The sequence below is a fragment of the Schistocerca cancellata genome, chromosome 1 (genome assembly GCF_023864275.1).
Source record: "Schistocerca cancellata isolate TAMUIC-IGC-003103 chromosome 1, iqSchCanc2.1, whole genome shotgun sequence".
Lineage (NCBI taxonomy): Eukaryota > Metazoa > Arthropoda > Insecta > Orthoptera > Acrididae > Schistocerca > Schistocerca cancellata.
This window is the reverse complement of record NC_064626.1, coordinates 481,462,465-481,481,537: the sequence shown is the minus strand read 5'-3', so window position 1 is coordinate 481,481,537 and position 19,073 is coordinate 481,462,465. Positions and strand designations below refer to the sequence as shown.

The 19,073-nt window shown below is 36.3% G+C and overlaps 1 protein-coding gene across 3 annotated transcripts in view; it reads right to left on the bottom strand.

Moving 5' to 3' along the window:
- Positions 1–19,073, bottom strand: part of LOC126177614 (AP-1 complex subunit sigma-2) — a 74,633-nt gene that overhangs the window by 12,936 nt on the left and 42,624 nt on the right. The window contains exon 5 of one of the 3 annotated variants that reach the window (XM_049924469.1): positions 12,394–13,001. The exons of the other annotated variants lie outside the window; for them this stretch is intronic. Within the exon in view, the coding sequence (XP_049780426.1) occupies positions 12,957–13,001 (45 nt within the window). The 3' untranslated portion in view covers positions 12,394–12,956. Of the gene's footprint in view, positions 1–12,393; positions 13,002–19,073 lie in introns of those variants that run through there. 3 annotated transcript variants of the gene reach the window in all.

Below are 19,073 nucleotides of genomic sequence, written 5' to 3'. Positions count from 1 at the left end.
CTAAAGCTAGAGGAGGTTCTTGGTTCACTTTATAGGAAATACAAAAAGTCAGTTATATGTGGTGACTTCAATATTAATTGTATAAGTGATTGTGCAAGGAAGAGGATGCTGGTAGACCTCCTTAATTCATATAATCTTATCCAAACCGTATTCTTTCCAACGAGAGTGCAAGGAAACAGTAGAACAACAATAGACAACATTTTTGTTCATTCCTCATTACTAGAAGGGCATTCTGTTAGCAAAAAGGTGAATGGCCTTTCAGATCATGATGCACAAATTTTAACTCTAAAAGTTTTTTGTGCTGCAACACGTGTTAAATATGGTCATCAGCTGTTTAGGAAAGCTGATCCAGTTGCTGTAGAGACCTTTGTAAACCTTATCAAGGAACAAGAGTGGCAAGATGTTTATAGCGCTGATACAGTAGACGATAAATATAACGCTTTTCTCAAGACTTTTCTCGTGCTCTTTGAAAGTTGCTTTCCGTTAGAATATTCAAAACAGGGTACTAGCACAAACAGGCAGCCTGGGTGGCTGACTAGAGGGATAAGAATATCTTGTAGAACAAAGTGGCAATTATATCAATACGTTAGAAGCAGTCAGAATCTAAATGCAGCAGTCCATTACAAACAGTATTGTAAGGTGCTTAAAAATGTTATTAGGAAGGCAAAAAGAATGTGGTATGTAGATAGAATAGCTAAGTCTCATGATAAAATTAAAACCATATGGTCAGTCATAAAGGAAGTGGCTGGCCTGCAGAGACAGATCGAGGATATAGAATCAGTGCGTACTGGGCATGTCCGTGTTACTGATAAGTCGCATATATGTACAGTATTTAATAATCACTTTCTGAATATAGCAGGTGAACTAAATAGAAACCTAGTCCCAACAGGGAATCATATAGCGCTCTTAGAAAAAAGTGTTCCGAGACTGTTACCTGAAATGCTCCTCCATGATACTGACAAGAGGGAGATTAATAATTAAATCACTAAAGACCAAGAACTCTCATGGATATGACGGGGTATCTAGCAGAATACTGAAGTATTGTTCTATGTATGTTAGCCCAGGACTTAGCCATATCTGTAACCTTTCCTTTAGGAGTGGTCGGTTTCCTGACCAATTAAAGTACTCGGTAGTGAAGCCACTTTATAAAAAGGGAGACAGGGATAATATTGACAATTACAGACCTATTTCTATGCCATCGGTGTTTGCTAAAGTTATCAAGAAGGTTGTATATACAAGGTTACTGGAGCATTTAAATTCACATAATTTGCTGTCAAATGTTCAGTTTGGTTTTAGAAATGGTTTAACAACTGAAAATGCTATATTCTCTTTTCTCTGTGAGGTTTTGGACGGATTAAATAAAAGGTTTCAAACGCTAGGTGTTTTCTTTGATGTAACGAAGGCTTTTGAATGTGTTGATCACAAAATATTACTGCAGAAGTTGGACCACTATGGAGTAAGGGGAGTAGCTTACAATTGGTTCGCCTCTTACTTTAAGAACAGAAAGCAAAAGGTAATTCTCCGCAATATTGAGAGTGGTAGTGATGTTCAGTCCCAATGGGGCACTGTTAAGGGGGGCGTTTCCCAAGGGTCGGTGCTGGGGCCACTGCTGTTTCTTATTTATATAAATGATATGCCTTCTAGTATTACAGGTGATTCAAAAATATTTCAGTTTGCTGCTGACACCAGCTTGGTAGTGAAGGATCTTGTGTGTAATATTGAAACAGTATCAAATAATGTAGTTCATGAAATAAGTTTGTGGCTTGTGGAAAATAATTTGATGTTAAATCACAGTAAGACTCAGTTTTTACAGTTTCTAACTCACAATTCAACAAGAACCGATATTTTGATCAGACAGAATGTGCGTATTATAAGCGAGACGGAACAGTTCAAGTTCCTACGCATTCAGATAGATAGTAAGCTGTTGTGGAAAGCCCATGTCCAGGATCTTGTTCAGAAACTAAATGCTGCTTTATTTACCATTAGAACAGTATCTGAAATAAGTGACACTTCAACACGAAAAGTAGTCTACTTCGCATATTTTCATACGCTTATGTCGTATGGTATTATTTTTTGGGGTAATTCTTCTGATTCAAAAATGGTATTTTTGGCTCAAAAACGGGCTGTTCGAGCTATATGTGGTGTAAGTTCGAGAACGTCTTGTCGACCCCTATTCAATAGTCTGGGAATTCTGACATTGCCCTCACAGTATATATTTTCTTTAATGTCGTTTTTTGTTTGCAATATTAGCCTATTCCCAAGAGTTAGCAGCTTTCACTCAGTTAATACTAGGCAGGAAACCAATCTGCACGTGGAATGCACTTCCTTGACTCTTGTGCAGAAAGGAGTGCAGTATTCTGCTGCATCCATTTTCAATAAGCTACCACAAGAACTCAAAAATCTTAGCAGTAGCCCAAACTCTTAAGTCTAAACTGAAGAGCTTCCTCATGGCTCGTTCCTTCTATTCTGTCGAGGAGCTCCTGGAAGATCTAAAAAATTAAGCAAATTCAGTGTTACATTGTTGATTTTCTTTATTTAAACTACCTTGTCACCTGAATATGTTTTTTATATTTCATTTTATCTGTTTCTAATATCTTGTTATAATTTCATGTATTGACTTGTTCCATGACCATGGAGACTTCTCCTTAATTTGGTCCCACGGAACAATAAATAAATAAATAAATAAAAGATAGAAGAAGGAACAGGCCAGAAAACAACAGGGAAGAGATACGGGACTCCGCATCAGAATCAGAATTTAAAACGGCTTTGGAGGACTTAAGATCATATACAGCAAAAGGGCTAGATCAGAATTTTTACAATCACTGGGGTAAGTGGCAACAGAATGACTATTCACGTTGGTGTGTAGAACGTATGAGACTAATGATATATGAGCAGACTTTTGGGAAAACATTATCCACACAATTCTGAAGATTGTGAAAGCCAACAAGTCCGAGAATTACTGCACAATCAGCTTAACAGTTCATGCATCCAAGTTGCTGATAAGAACAATATACAGAAGAATGGAAAAGGAAATTGAGGACCTGTTAGATGACAATTAGTTTGGCTTTAGGAAAGGTAAAGGCACCAGAGAGGCATTTCTGATGTTGGAGCTGATAATGGAAGCAAGACTGAAGAAAAATAAAGACACTTTCATATGATTTGTCGACCTGGAAGAAGTGTATGACAATTAGGGGTAATCCATAGGGAAAGGTGAGTGACGTACAATATGTACAGGAACCAAGAGGGAAAATATGAGTGGAAGACCATGAACACAGTGCTCAGATTGAAAAGTACATAATGGACAGGGGTGTAGTCCTTCAACCCTGCTGTTCAATCTGTATACTGAGGAAGCAGTGACAGAAATAACAGAAAGGTTCAAGAGTGGACTTTAAATTCAGGGTGAAAGGTTATCAATGGTAAGATTCACTGACACTGCTATCCTCAGTGAAAGTGAGAAGAATTACAGGATCTGTTGAATTGAATGAACAATCTGAGTTCACAATATGGCCTGAAAGTAAATCGAAGAAAGACCAAAGTAATGGGAAGTAGCAGAAATGAGAACAGCAAGAAACTTCAATCAGTATTGGTGATCATGAGGTACACAAAATTAAGGAATTATGCTATCTAGGCAGCAAAGTAATCCACGACGGACAGAGTAATGAGGACATAAAAAGCAGACTAGTGCCAGTAAAAAGGGGATTCCTGGTCAAGATAAGTTTACTGGCATGAAACATAAACCATAATTTGAGGAAGAAATGTCTGAGAATGTCGATTTGGAGGATAGCATTGTATGGTAACGAAACATGGACCAAGGGAAAACCAGAACAGAAGAGAATCGACACATTTGCGATATGATGCTACAGAAGAATGTTCAAAATTAGGTGGACTGATAAGGTAAGGAATGAGGAGGATCTCCGCAAAATTGCCATGTAAAGGAATACATGGGAACACTTGACAGGAAGAAGAGACTGGATGGTAATCCATCTGTTGAAACACCAAGGAATAAATTCCATGGTACTAGGGGGTAAAAACTGTAGAGGAAGACATCAAACAAACAACTGAGGGCTGAGGTTGCATGGGCTACCCTGAGATGAAAAGATTGGCACAGGAGAGGTATTCGTGGTGTGCCGCATCAACCCATTCAGAAGATTGGTGATTCAAAAACAATAAATAAATAAATAAATAAAATGCATTCAACTGAAATGATTTGAAGAACTTGTAAAAATCCTAATCCAGAATAAAGTGGCACAGATATGAATCCTGCTCCTTGAATAGAAGTGCAGTATCTCTACTAACGTGATGCTTAACTCTATTCCTAGCAAGACACATCATGTTTTTATACAATGAAGATTACATTCTGACTCAACATTCTGGCTTTTGCTGCCTCCCACTTACCAACAAATACTGGAGAACTCTTTCTAAAATGAGGTGATAAACATGTACATATGCCAAAATACAAAACGAGGACATCCCAAGGCAATCTCAGGGCAATTTAATCAATGTAACTGCTGGGTTGGAAAGAGAATACTCATGTTGTAAGTATGAACAAAGTAGTTTGGTGTGTCACCTTCAGACCTTGTACCGACAGTCAGTATTACAATCAAGTGCAGGATAGGCAACACATCTTATATCATCGTATTTGACCCTGGCTAGATTATATGTGCCTGAAGGGGCATTCCATTTCCGAGTTCTTGCAACCACTGAAATTTTCATATGCTACTGTGTCACTGGTGTACCGCAAATAAATCATTTTCACAAAAAAATGCAGTTTGCTGATGCAGCTGCCACTGGAAACACATTGATTGGTCACTAATGATTACTGTGGATTAAAATACCAGACCGACTGACCACATTGCAGCAAATTACTTGTCCATTTAATGCCAGAGTACGGCAACAGCACTACCACCATCACCAGCACCACCACTACGACCACCAACTCCAACAACAAATGAACAGCCAGACCATCCAGATGCTATGAGGTACAAGAGCCACCACCCATAACTGAATTTCTGTTCATAACACATTACGGACCATAGGTTAGGAGAGAGGTGAGAATACTTCACAAGCTGTTTAACAATTAAATTCACCGAACAGTTGTGCAATTGAGATTTTATTTTATTTTATTTCCCCTACCAGTTTCAGCAATTCATTATGCCGTCTTCATGCACCTCTTAAAAATAATCAATATTGGAATACTAGGACCATACGTTCCGGGATGTCATGACTTCTCAACCTCTGGTAATCCCTAATGGATCAACAGATACTTCACAAGGTGATCAAAGCATGAAGGAAGAAAGATGATTAAGATTTAATATCTTTTCAATGACGATGTGATCACAGACAATCAAAGCATGTAAAAATGTGCCTTGGACTAAGCAGCAGCACTACACATTGGTACACACCAATGGTCCTGTCAGTCTGCCACTGTCATTCACTCACTGATGAATAATACACAAGTAACCACTTGTTCACCCACAAATGACTTGTACTTTCATCACAACAGTGTCCCACCTTGTTGTTTTGGAATTGTGTCAGAATGGTTTGAGAAATGGTCCATGTACATAAGAGTACTTGTGTGGTCTCCGGATCACCTGATATCATTTATGTTGAACATATTTGGGACAAAACCTAACAAGTATGCACATCTGGGACTCATACCAATCCTCTGAGGCATGGGTGGCCAGGATGGCTTCAAATGCTTTTGATGTCTCGTGCAATACGTCAATTTATAATTTTATACGTGTGGAGATCTACACAAATGTACAGCTTCCAACATTTTTCTTCCCCGAGCAATTTGCTTCAGAACGCTGCTACCAAGAACGCCAGAATATCAAAATTTCACCCATCATACCAGCAAATGAAACAGAGACAAGTAATTGATTGTTGCTTCAGATTAACACTTTGAGGGAAGTCATTTTCCAAGACAAGACTGTTTTTTAATCAAAAGAAATACTTTATTTAATTTTTTATCAGTTAATTTAATCCACTTGATGATTATAAGCAGTAGTTATGCAGATATTAAGAGGACTGCATAAGATATGCAAGCAGGTAAGCTGTATGAAACCATTCAAACTGACGACACCAACAACAACAATGGGCTTTCTCAACAAATGCTAAAAAACATTTATTAAATGCTTACTATTTGATGATCCACACAGCATTGTGGACAGAACACCGATGGCACCCATAATAAGAATGTAGCACAACCTTAGTATGTAAGAGCACAACTACAACAAATGTGAAGGAAAATATGCAAGTCCTATGCCAGTTGCATGGACCAGTAGCATACATAATTCTTTAAAACAGGTCAGCATAACACATGAACTACAACACCACTTGGAGTTGTCAGCCTAATAACCTAACTGGTTTACACTTGAGCAGCTACTCCACCTTCCTCTCCTTTTTGTTTTGTGAATTTAATGTCCCACATGCAATGGAGTCATTAAAAAGAGACGCATTCATTTTAAAGAAATGTTTTAATTTCTTCCTATCTTTTTCTTCAAATTAGTATAGATCACAGAGCTGCTTCCACTGCATCTATGTTACACTAACGGACAATGACAGCTGCATACTGCACTAACCTTTTTCGAATTACAGAGGTAACCTTCGTATTTATAACACCATTTGGGCCCTGTCATCCTTATGAACACATTTCTCATTGAAACATCTCCATCAAATATGTTTGTCTATCTAATTTTACATCACGCCATGCGCTTAAATTCACTACCAGCAATTTATTACACCTGCTTGCAATTTCAAATTTTTAGTAGAAACTGGTGCAACTGTCAAACTAACAATTTCACAGGTGTAATTGCACTTAATTGAGATAATGAGTATTAAAACAGCACTAATAATTTGTCATATCTACACTCCTAAAGTAGCTTGTTACAGCTTTCACATATACAGTGACTTTTCTTTCACACAAGTTCTTGGGATCACGATTTGTGATGCTGCTTACTGACACAAACCCTGTTTTCACCTTCTACTGAACACTTCAGATATTTTTTGTAGTAGGAAAGTCTTAAATAGTTTAGTCTCCATCTTGTGAGCCCAAGTGAGAAGCTGCTTCAGTAAATAAGCAGCTATATTTACATGCAAAACACTGTATCAAGCCTCTTTATAGGCTTACACAATTTGCAAATGATAATAATAATAATAATAATAATTATTATTATTATTATTGTTTTTGTTAATGTAAATCTTTGTACCTCCCACAAATTCTGTAATAGTTCTTAAATGTTACATATTTATATTTGGATGGTTACTACAGTTTTAAGACGGAATTCAGATACAGCATACAATAGTAAAAAAATATCATCGTGCAGCATCAAGTTGCTTAGATTTAAAGATAGAGTGCAAGAGAAAGATGTCCCTAAAGACCAATATGAAACTGGTATCAATAATCATGACAGTGCATTTTTTCACCAATATCAAAATATATGTTCAAATCACACAGTAAACTTTTGAAAATCCTTTACGTTAATTATTATTTTTTATTTGGGAAGAAACATTCTAAAAAATGTTCTTTTCATAAAAACATCACAGCCACATTAATTAATTGTATTCTAACTGAATCTTTAACAATGCAATTCTTTACTACGAACTCAACTAAAATGATCAACAGATGAAAGTATGCCTGTAAGCTAGCTTTCAGAAAATGATAAAGCGTTACAAAATCAGTTTAATTCAAATTATACTCCAACTCTGTATCATAAATTGGTGGCTGAATAATGGTGAGTTCCAATAAGTTAATATCAACAGCAATGTAAGAAGGTTTCCTCCTTGACCTCTTAACTGTTTTACCAAGCAATTTAAAAAAGGAAAAGAGAACATTATGGTAAGAAGTAAAAGTCATCCACAATAAGTACAAGTCTGCTCAGAAATTCCTTAATTTTAGAACTCTTATGTAACCAAAATTCATGTATGAAAAAGATATAACATACATCATATTACGTAGGTCACTGTGTGAAATCAGATAAATACTTACCACCCTAATAAAAATTTGGACATGCAGTGGTGGGGGTGATGATTATGTTGAGGCTGATTATTCATAACAAACACACAAAAGTGTCTCAAAAACTGATTTACAGTTTAACAGTTAAAGTTGAAGACAATAATGTAGTAATTATGATCTGAATACTTCCAATAGGCTGTATCATATCATAAATACTACTGTAATGTTTGATAATTGACACCATGTCTTAGGAAACATGTATCTTTTGTTGCAAGAAATAAACAAAGAACTTCTGGATCACAACTTTTTATTTACTGATAACTGGTTTCTATTTTTGGTGCACATCATATTCAGGTCTGGCACTGAAAAGTGCAGTTTGTCAATAATGTGTGAAACAAACACCGTCTGGATCACAACTTTTTATTTACCAACAGCCGGTTTCAATCGTCACTGAGGATCATCTTCAGGTCTGGCGCTGTGAAGTGCTATTTATCAACACTAACATACTGCACTTAGCGGCACCATACTTGCATCTACATCTACATCTACATCCATACTCTGCAAGCCACCTGACGGTGTGTGGCGGAGGGTACCTTGAGTACCTCTATCGGTTCTCCCTTCTATTCCAGTCTCGTATTGTTCGTGGAAAGAAGGATTGTCTGTATGCCTCTGTGTGGGCTCTAATCTCTCTGATTTTATCATCATGGTCTCTTCGGGAGATATACATAGAAGGGAGCAATATACTGCTTGACTCTTCGGTGAAGGTATGTTCTCGAAACTTTAACAAAAGCCCGTACCGAGCTACTGAGCGTCTCTCCTGCATAGTCTTCCACTGGAGTTTATCTATCATCTCCGTAACACTTTCGCGATTACTAAATGATCCTGTAACGAAGCGCGCTGCTCTCCGTTGGATCTTCTCTATATCTTCTATCAACCCTATCTGGTACGGATCCCACACTGCTGAGCAGTATTCAAGCAGTGGGCGAACAAGCGTACTGTAACCTACTTCCTTTGTTTTCGGATTGCATTTCCTTAGGATTCTTCCAATGAATCTCAGTCTGGCATCTGCTTTACCGACGATCAACATTATATGCTTATTCCATTTTAAATCACTGCTAATGCGTACTCCCAGATAATTTATGGTATTAACTGCTTCCAGTTGCTGACCTGCTATTTTGTAGCTAAATGATAAAGGATCTATCTTTCTGTGTATTCGCAGCACATTACACTTGTCTACATTGAGATTCAATTGCCATTCCCTGCACCATGCGTCAATTCGCTGCAGATCCTCCTGCATAAGATGGGTCTGCAGCACAGATTGAAACGGGTTGTTTGTAAATAAAAAGTTGTGATCCAGATGATGTTTGTTTATTTACTGTAATGTTTCATTAACAACTTTCGGCATTTGGCACTACAGTTCATACCTATTTACAAAAGGAAGAAAGGGTGAATGAATTTACGAGAAAATTTTCTAATCCGCGGAGGCTCAACCCAAAATCGCATTTGCCTTCCCAAGAACTGCTCCCTATTTCCAATGGGGCCAGTTTGAAAACCTGCATACACCAGATACATCCTTGGTCTTTGAGTAAATATATCAACAGATATATTTTATTCCAAATAAGAAGTATGGAAAAATTATTAAGTTTCAGATAATATTTCTGTTTATTAGAAATGTTATGAAAACATATGCAGTTGTAAATATATGCAACAAAATGAAAACTTTAACATAACAATGGCATAAATACATTCCAGTTACAAGAAAATGTTTACAAAAATAAATGCTTTTGACATATCATTATACAATAAATATTAAAGGTTAAACCATAAAAAGATAATTATTTCTTCAACCAGATTCTAGCAAACAAATATAAATTTTATGCATTCATTTACAATACAAAAACACTGTCATGGATTTAATAGAAGAAGGCTGGCTTCATGCAATATCCTGAGAAAGTCTCACTTCAAAGAAAAATACTGTTTCACTTAGCAATGAATAATAGGAAGTATATAATATTTCAAATGCACAACGATGCTCATAATTTCAATTTTGGGAAAACTGTTTCAAACAGCCAAACATTGTCATGGATTTAATAGCAGGAGGTTGGTTTAATGAAGAACTTTGAGAAAGTATCACATGAAAAGAAAAATATTGTTCACTTACTTACAAATATCAGGAATTATACAAATCCTTCAACTGCACAACAATGCTTTCAATGTGAATGTTGGGAGAACTGTGAAAACTGTTTCATACAAGAAGCTCATATCTCCCCCCCCTCCCCCCCTCCCCCCCCCCTCTCTCTCTCTCTCTCTCTCTCTCTCTCTCTCTCTCTCTCTGAGAATGTGTGTGTGTGTGTGTGTGTGTGTGTGTGTGTGTGTGTGTGTGAGAGAGAGAGAGAGAGAGAGAGAGGAGGGGATTGTTTGACACAAATCTGTATCACAAATATGGATGTCTTACAACAGCTCACTTAAACTTAACGAAAGAAGATTGTTAAAGTGGCAGTGATATTATAGAAAAAGTGGTAACCAACCATCCTTTGCCTAATTAGTGCTTCTCTGCCCACTTGTATAATGATAAAAGGAGTGACAGTCCCATTACACTTCATTAAAATGGTGAATACTTGCAGAGAAGGAAGTACCAGTGGCTATTTAATGAAATGTAGTTCTGAATAGATTCCCTATATTTCTCATCGATCTGCAGAACATTTGAAACTGCTTAAGCACCATTTTGTCCACTTAATTATGAAACAAGCCTCCAGTACCTTTCAGAAGAAACACAATACATACTTCCATATAAATGTTTCTAAATTATCTTCATGATTTAATTTTTCATATAGCAAATTTTACAGCTGGAAGATCATTCAATCCACTAACAGGAATAAGTGGAGGAAGTTGTTACAGTACGGAAATTTTTGTCAATGGCACAGCAACCACTAATCAAAGCGAACAGCAACAACACCAAAACAAGACCATAACCTTAACCTAAGTCCAAATGGAAGTTTTAAAAAGACATTTCAATGAATAAGACATGATGTTCACCTTTATTAAAAAGCATTACCCACCTGATATGATACCAGGAAATGCATGCTCAATTCTGATCTCTCAAAATCAAAAATTTTCCTTGGTAGATGGAAACAAAAAGAACAATGACACAAAACCCGATAAAAATTATTCATAGAAACAGTAGAAAGAGATCAATGTAGGAAAACAGCAACATATTAGCAGATGGTGCTTGATCAGTGAGAAGCAATGTTTGCGGTATTTCTATTACTGGTGAATTCCACTAATATGATATTTAAAATTTTTTCATAACCTTTCAAGTATTTCTCTCTTCAGACTGACTAGTGAAACAATAACTTCATTTTACTCTAAGTCCCAGATGTTGAAGTAGATCTGTATTTATATGAAATCAGGCTTCAACATTTGGGAGTTGTTTTTTAAACATTTCCCAGTTATGTCACCATATTACCAGATGAAATTCAATGACTGAGTCTCTGTACAACTTCATAACTTATCATGCTCTCATATTCTAAGAATTTTATCAATAGGTTATTTTCAAATGTCAATTACATCTTTGTTTTTCTCCCTCATTGTCTACACAGCCTCAATCTGCCAGCAATGAAAGGCACTTTCTACTCAGGCATGAATGAAAATAAAGATTTAAGGTGATCAGAGTTTAACATCCAACTGATATCAACAAAGAACAAGCTGTAACACACACTAGACATTGTCTAGTAACAAATATGTTGAACTGATAGGGGTACAAAAACATTTTTTTTTCACTCACTACAATGGAGAGGAAATAGAGTGTGGGAGATACATAAGTGATCTATCACAGAGAATTAACTAATTTTATCTTCTATAGGTATTAGTGTCACATCAAATGTGCTCTAAGTGCTTTCTTATCCCAACAACAACACTATGTCGTTTTTGTAATTTGTGTGTGTCTGAAAGGGATGCTCACTGCTCTATGTTTTCACTTTTTCTTTCCTGACTGCTGTTTTCATTCAGAGTGAATAGAGACTACTCCTTGGCTTTTACTCATACTTTTAAGCTTTCACTTATTTCTTCCTAGCCATATTTTGTTTCTGAAAAGATCTCAGGACAACAGATTTAGAAAATATTTTGCTCCTTGAAGTTTTGTTTTTATATTTGTAGAGAACTTTGCGTTTATGAAATAGGTTTGGAAACAACATGTGGAAACTGGAATATGTTTGTATCCTGCTGTGCCAATGACATACTTCAACTTTCACGAACACCAAGAATGAGGTCACTACGTACTATTCAATAATGTGTCACAATATGCTTCTAGCTTCCACATTACAAATTTGAATTATTTCACACAGAATGTTAATGCTAAAAAAATTAATTTCATGGAAAAATATAATTTCAGTATTGCAGTTCATTAACACACTAAGTATTATTGCTATGTACCAAGGAGGTAAAATCTGACAGGTTTGCTAATCTTGATTCTTGTGCTTATACTATGTCAGTCACAAATCTACTATTCCATTCAGTTTGTTGGAGGACAGACTTTTCTCAAAAATTTTGTACAATTATTCTTAATAACGTATTTTTAAGTTACATAATTTAAGGAATAGCTGGAAGCTTTTTTTTTTTCGCTGATTACAATACAGCAATATTAATTCGTGCACATACTGAGTTCTGAACTCTGTAAAAATCTCTATAAAAATCTACTCTCTATAACCAGAATTATTGCATGTTAGCCTGGAAACACAATATACGAGGTTTTTCTCTTATCCTCATATTAACTCTTGTTGTAACACACACAAGTATCAAATTTAAATCACAATTTGAAATGTGTATTTGCTTCACAGTAGTCAAACAATGAACAACTATCTTCACCAATAAATTTACTTCTTAGGTTCCAAAATATTTAAAAAATAACAGTTCTGGTGTGAACAACATGCAGCAGAAGACTAGAAGCCAGCTCAGCTGTTGCTGTCCATGTGTCTGAAGGTTTGTACTTTGGGTGCACCAGCCACTACAGAAGCCCTATCTCCCTCAGAGCCCCTTCCACTGCTTCATCCTTCAGAATGACAGAAAATCAACTTTTGCAAAACCAAATTCCACATCCAGGCAAACTAAAGCTGAGAGCTACAGAACCAATAATCATGTTAAATAGAAGAGAATGCACAGTCAACAAAATGAAATATTTTATTAGCTATAAGAAATCTGAGGAATGTTGGCACAATCTGTGTGTGTGTGTGTGTGTGTGTGTGTGTGTGTGTGTGTGTGTGTGGAGAGAGTTCTTGCAGCAGGAAATAAGTACCAACAAAAACAACAATGTTGTCTTTAATATCGTAACACTGCCTAACAATAAAAATACGAGTAAATCATCACTGTATGAGAAGCTCTGTTAGTAAACAGTAAAGAATGACTACAGCTACTACAGTGAAACAATAAATTATTCACATATGTTATACTGATCTACATTAAGTTTTTAGTTTAACACAGATTCAAAGACAAAGCAAAGAAATAATATGCAAGATATCTATCAACAGGCTTTATTCTACTGACTAGCATAGTAACAAACAAGAAAACGAACAACACAACTGAGAGGCTTGCACAAGGATACTTCTGTGAACACTACATTATATATCTAATTTATAGAATACTACTGTAGTAGGCCGAACACAAAAACTTTTAAAAATGAATGTTATATTACATACAGCATGCAACAATTGTTAGTGTTAAGGCAGCAGATTTAACTGTAAGACACCAGTACTCTTTAAAGCTGTTGATGTTAAATCATAAATTTTAAATATTTGTCAGTTATGCACCTTATGATACCACAAAAGTATGGAAGGGGGAGGGGTGATGGAGGATATTACAAACTAGAGAATTCTTCTTCTGGATTGTCCTGCAGGCAATGCCTGCAATGAAGTCATCAATTTAAAAGTCACTTGGGACTAGTATTGGATACCAGCAGCTTAGAGTTTACTGAAAGAAGCACACAGAATCATTTACAATGATTTATGTATGTATTACAAAGAAATGAGAATTTATTGTCCCTAAATAACAACATAGTGTTTCATCACTGTATCAACAATCACACAAACTTAAAATAACTTTAGGAAGACAAGAAAGCCAAGTATAAAATTTATTTTAGATATGTCTGCCAGTCAGGTACCTGCAAGGAAAAAGTTAAATGAAAGATCAATGCAGCTTCCATTTTATCTGTAAACCATGTTTAGTAATTCATTCCTTCCCTGCTCAATTTTTTCTCTCTATATATGGTACAAATGTAGACTTCACCAGTATGCAAACTCCCTATGGATCAAAAATCCATTCAACAAAGATGGAAGAGGCAGTTACAGTAATATGCAGTTTGAGTACTGAAGATTACGTGCACGCATTTTTACTATGAGAAGTCTTAACATCAGGTGGCACTTTCACCAGCATTAATGACATGTGGACTACTTTACATCAGTGAAAATGACCTAAAGGGAAAATGTGCTACAAAAATAAAAATAAAGAAATCAGATAACCAAACAATAAGAATTTTTTTGCTAACGAGCCTGTTTATGACAAACAGATGTAATATCTGACAGTGATGTAAGATGCTTTCAGAAAGCTGAAAAGAGGAAATAGGAATTAAAGGAAGACCAGAAAATGCACAATCCATTCTGAATTACACTAAAAAGTATGTAACAACTATGTTAATCAGTTTCCCTTATCCCAGTGCATTCAGAAAAAGGCTACAACACAGAAGACTAAAAAAAATCAAATTATCCCACATCAGAGTTATTTAAAACATAATCATCTAATGAAACGCAGTCAATTTAGGATGTCTCAAATTAATTATATTGTTATCTTATTCTCCTGTGAAACTACATGAACTTATGGCTGAGGATAGAATAGAAGGAAAGAACACACACAGGGAAGAGAAGGTGGAGGAGTGCAAGAGAATGGAAGTGAGAGGAAGAAGTGGGGAGTGGACTGAGGTTGTCAAAAAATCATTTCACAGTTTATTCTAAATAAAATGTCTATCATTCATGTTGGAAACAACTGTTTCGAATAAGGAGTGTCAGCCCACTATGGTACACAGGCAGAATTACAATTTCCCACTGTACAGGATCAAAATCATATGAGTGCAAATCATCTGCCAGAAGAATATAAATACCGTATGCCACTATTACGTTTACACCTTAGTATTACTAACAACATTTGTCTGTGTGTTCTCTCAACTACAATAAAATCAGTAGAGAACTTATAGAAGAAAAAACAATATGTTTTCATATTTTAACATGCTCATAAATTAGTACTAACTACAAAAGTTGGTTAATGTATCATCATTAACCCTTCACCTTATAGTGCGGCAGACATTCTAAAAAGATAACAATATACAGGGTGTTACAAAAATGTACGGCCAAACTTTCAGGAAACATTCCTCACACACAAATAAAGAAAAGATGTTATGTGGATATGTGTCCGGAAACGCTTAATTTCCATGTTAGAGCTCATTTTAGTTTTGTCAGTATGTACTGTACTTCCTCGATTCACCGCCAGTTGGCCCAATTGAAGGAGGGTAATGTTGACTTCGGTGCTTGTGTTGACATGCGACTCATTGCTCTACATTACTAGCATCAAGCACATCAGTACGTAGCATCAACAGGTTAGTGTTCATCGCGAACGTGGTTTTGCAGTCAGTGCAATGTTTACAAATGCGGAGTTGGCAGATGCCCATTTGATGTATGGATTAGCACGGGACAATAGCTGTGGCGCGGTACGTTTGTATCGAGACAGATTTCCAGAACGAAGGTGTCCCGACAGGAAGACGTTCGAAGCAACTGATCGGCGTCTTAGGGAGCACGGAACATTCCAGCCTATGACTCGCGACTGGGGAAGACCTAGAACGACGAGGACACCTGCAATGGACGAGGCAATTCTTCGTGCAGTTGACGATAACCCTAATGTCAGCGTCAGAGAAGTTGCTGCTGTACAAGGTAACATTGACCACGTCACTGTATGGAGAGTCCTACGGGAGAACCAGTTGTTTCCATACCATGTACAGCGTGTGCAGGCACTATCAGCAGCTGATTGGCCTCCGCGGGTACACTTCTGCGAATGGTTCATCCAACAATGTGTCAATCCTCATTTCAGTGCAAATGTTCTCTTTACGGATGAGGCTTCATTCCAACGTGATCAAATTGTAAATTTTCACAATCAACATGCATGGGCTGACGAGAATCCGCACGCAATTGTGCAATCACGTCATCAACACAGATTTTCTGTGAACAGTGGGCAGGCATTGTTGGCGATGTCTTGATTGGGCCACATGTTCTTCCACTGACGCTCAATGGAGCACGTTATCATGATTTCATACAGGATACTCTACCTGTGCTGCAGAACATGTGTCTTTACAAGTACGACACAACATGTGGTTCATGCACGATGGAGCTCCTGCACATTTCAGTCAAAGTGTTCGTACGCTTCTCAACAACAGATTCGGTGACCGATGGATTGGTAGAGGCGGACCAATTCCATGGCCCCCATGCTCTCCTGACCTCAACCCTCTTGACTTTCATTTATGGGGGCATTTGAAAGCTCTTGTCTCCCAATTGAAGAGACTCTCCGTGTTTGTATTGTGGACGGCTGTGATACAATACGCAATTCTCCAGGGCTGCATCAGCGCATCAGGGATTACATGCGACAGAGGGTGGATGCATGTATCCTTGCTAACGGAGGACATTTTGAACATTTCCTGTAACAAAGTGAAGTCACGCTGGTACGTTCTGTTGCTGTGTGTTTCCATTCCATGATTAATGTGATTTGAAGAGAAGTAATAAAATGAGCTCTAACCTGGAAAGTAAGCGTTTCCGGACACATGTCCACATAACATATTTTCTTTCTTTGTGTGTGAGGAATGTTTCCTGAAAGTTTGGCCGTACCTTTTTGTAACACCCTGTATATATCATGCATATCTCTAGTTCATTTACTATATAATGGGAGACATATAATACACTACTGTGAAGTGTTCTCCATCGACAGTGTATCACGTGTATGCTAAGGATAACGACAAACACTTTAAACTAAGCACTGTGACTTTTCACGTTTCACTGGTGGTTCTGGACATTTGTGTTCCGTATCCACTGTGGTTAGTAACAGCTCCTTATACAAACTGTTATCAAGTGTGTATGAATGTAGTGTCAGTAAGTTTACAAGTTATTGATTTAGCATACCTCAAAAATATAAATATCTCATTGTAATGTCTTGCATTGCACAGCACAGAGCAGTGAAGCATTAGGTTGACATACAAGTCAGATATGTTTTTTTTTTTTTTTTTTTTTTTTTTTTTTTTACTGTGAAACCATTTTTATGAAAGTCATGGCACATATAACTAGTATTTTGTATAGCCAGGGATGTACAGTTTTCAGATACTTAAGTAACTTCTCTGTAGGTTCGCACAGCTATATCTATTCTCTATTTTAAGAAATGTTTTTGTATTGTTTTAAGATCATTGGGTTATACAAGAAGTAATTAGCCGAGTGTTTTATAGATAAAATTTCTTTCACAGAATGTAAAACATTCCACAGTATTAAAAATGCAAAACCTGGAGAATTATGTTTATATGAATGATTTTCAGATCTACTGCAGGGAATTAGCCTTGAGTCACACATATAGCAACAAGCATACCAAACTTGACAGAATTATACCTACCTTCTATGATCTACTAATATTAATAAATCAGTACAAATCAGTACAACATACAACATATGCATAATCCTGCCAGGTTTTATATTTATAATACCATACCATGGTTAACATTCTACAGAAAAAAAAATACGAGAATGGTCCAATCTGACATGTCAAAACCCACCCTGATATTCTTTTATGCAGAAAGAATACACTAAATAAATGCAGTGTCAAAATCATAGCTGCTAAGACACACCACAAGTATTTCTTAAAACTGTTAAATTTATTTGTTTTTGTTGCATAATGAACCACTTATGACAGCAGTTTATACAGCCCTCCTTCCATAGCACGTAATTAGCCATGATGAGAGTGTAGCACCATTTAGTGTGAATATCCAGAATGTCACTGTCAATTTGAAGCACCTAAACTATACAAAAAAAGTCATGAATCATTTTTTTTTTTAATCAGAGGCAATTTCTATCAACAGCCAAACTGTTGAGGATGTAATTCTTACAAAGGTGACTAACAGAGGAAAATAAATCAAGGGAGTGTTTGAAGTTACATTACAGATAACTTCCATCAATTGTCACTTAAATGTGTTGAAATGATATAATACTTACACGTACATCATTTTATAAATATTACTACAGCATAGTTCTCATGATAATTTTTGAACAACATATTTTACTAACAATGAAACAGTTGCTTGTTTATTCCCCATAGTCAACACAATAAAAAGAAGTGTCATTTGAATGACAAAAACAAACATTTTCCTTCCACCAGGCACACCTGATGAAAAAAAATTAATGCTTTCAGGCACTCTACGGTAATTAATAGTTTTATTTAGACAGAACTGCAGTTGAGTAAGGAACAGTTTTGGTCACTGCTCAGCTCACTTGAAGCAGTTCATAAAACATGCTGATGCAAACTAATAAAGAACATTTCTGTAAAGTCAGTACTGCCATTAGACTGTTGTTTATTTACAGAGTTACATTTACACTTACACAATCATGATTTCGGTTTCAAAGTGCCATTATCAAGTGTTTTAAGTGCTATACAGTGCCTAAGATGACATACTCTCATATTTAAAATACACTATTAGTCACATAGTGTATTTTAAATACGACAGTATGGCATCTTAGACACTGTATAACACTTAAAACACTTGATAATGGCACTTTGAAGCCGAAATCATGATTGTGTAAGTGTAAATGTAACACTGTAAATAAACAACAGTCTAATGGCGGTACTGACCTTAAAGAAATATATTATGACTGTGGCCCCGCATTATGAAAAAATTATTAATGAAGAACAAATGACTTAAATTTAAAAATTCTGTTCTCCTGATAAACCTCAAGCGACATGGAACTATCAGAAATTATTTCCAACAATTTCCTTAAAAATACTTACCACAGTCAATAAATTCTTTATTGAGAGTCTCATTGGTTGCTCAGGGAGGAAT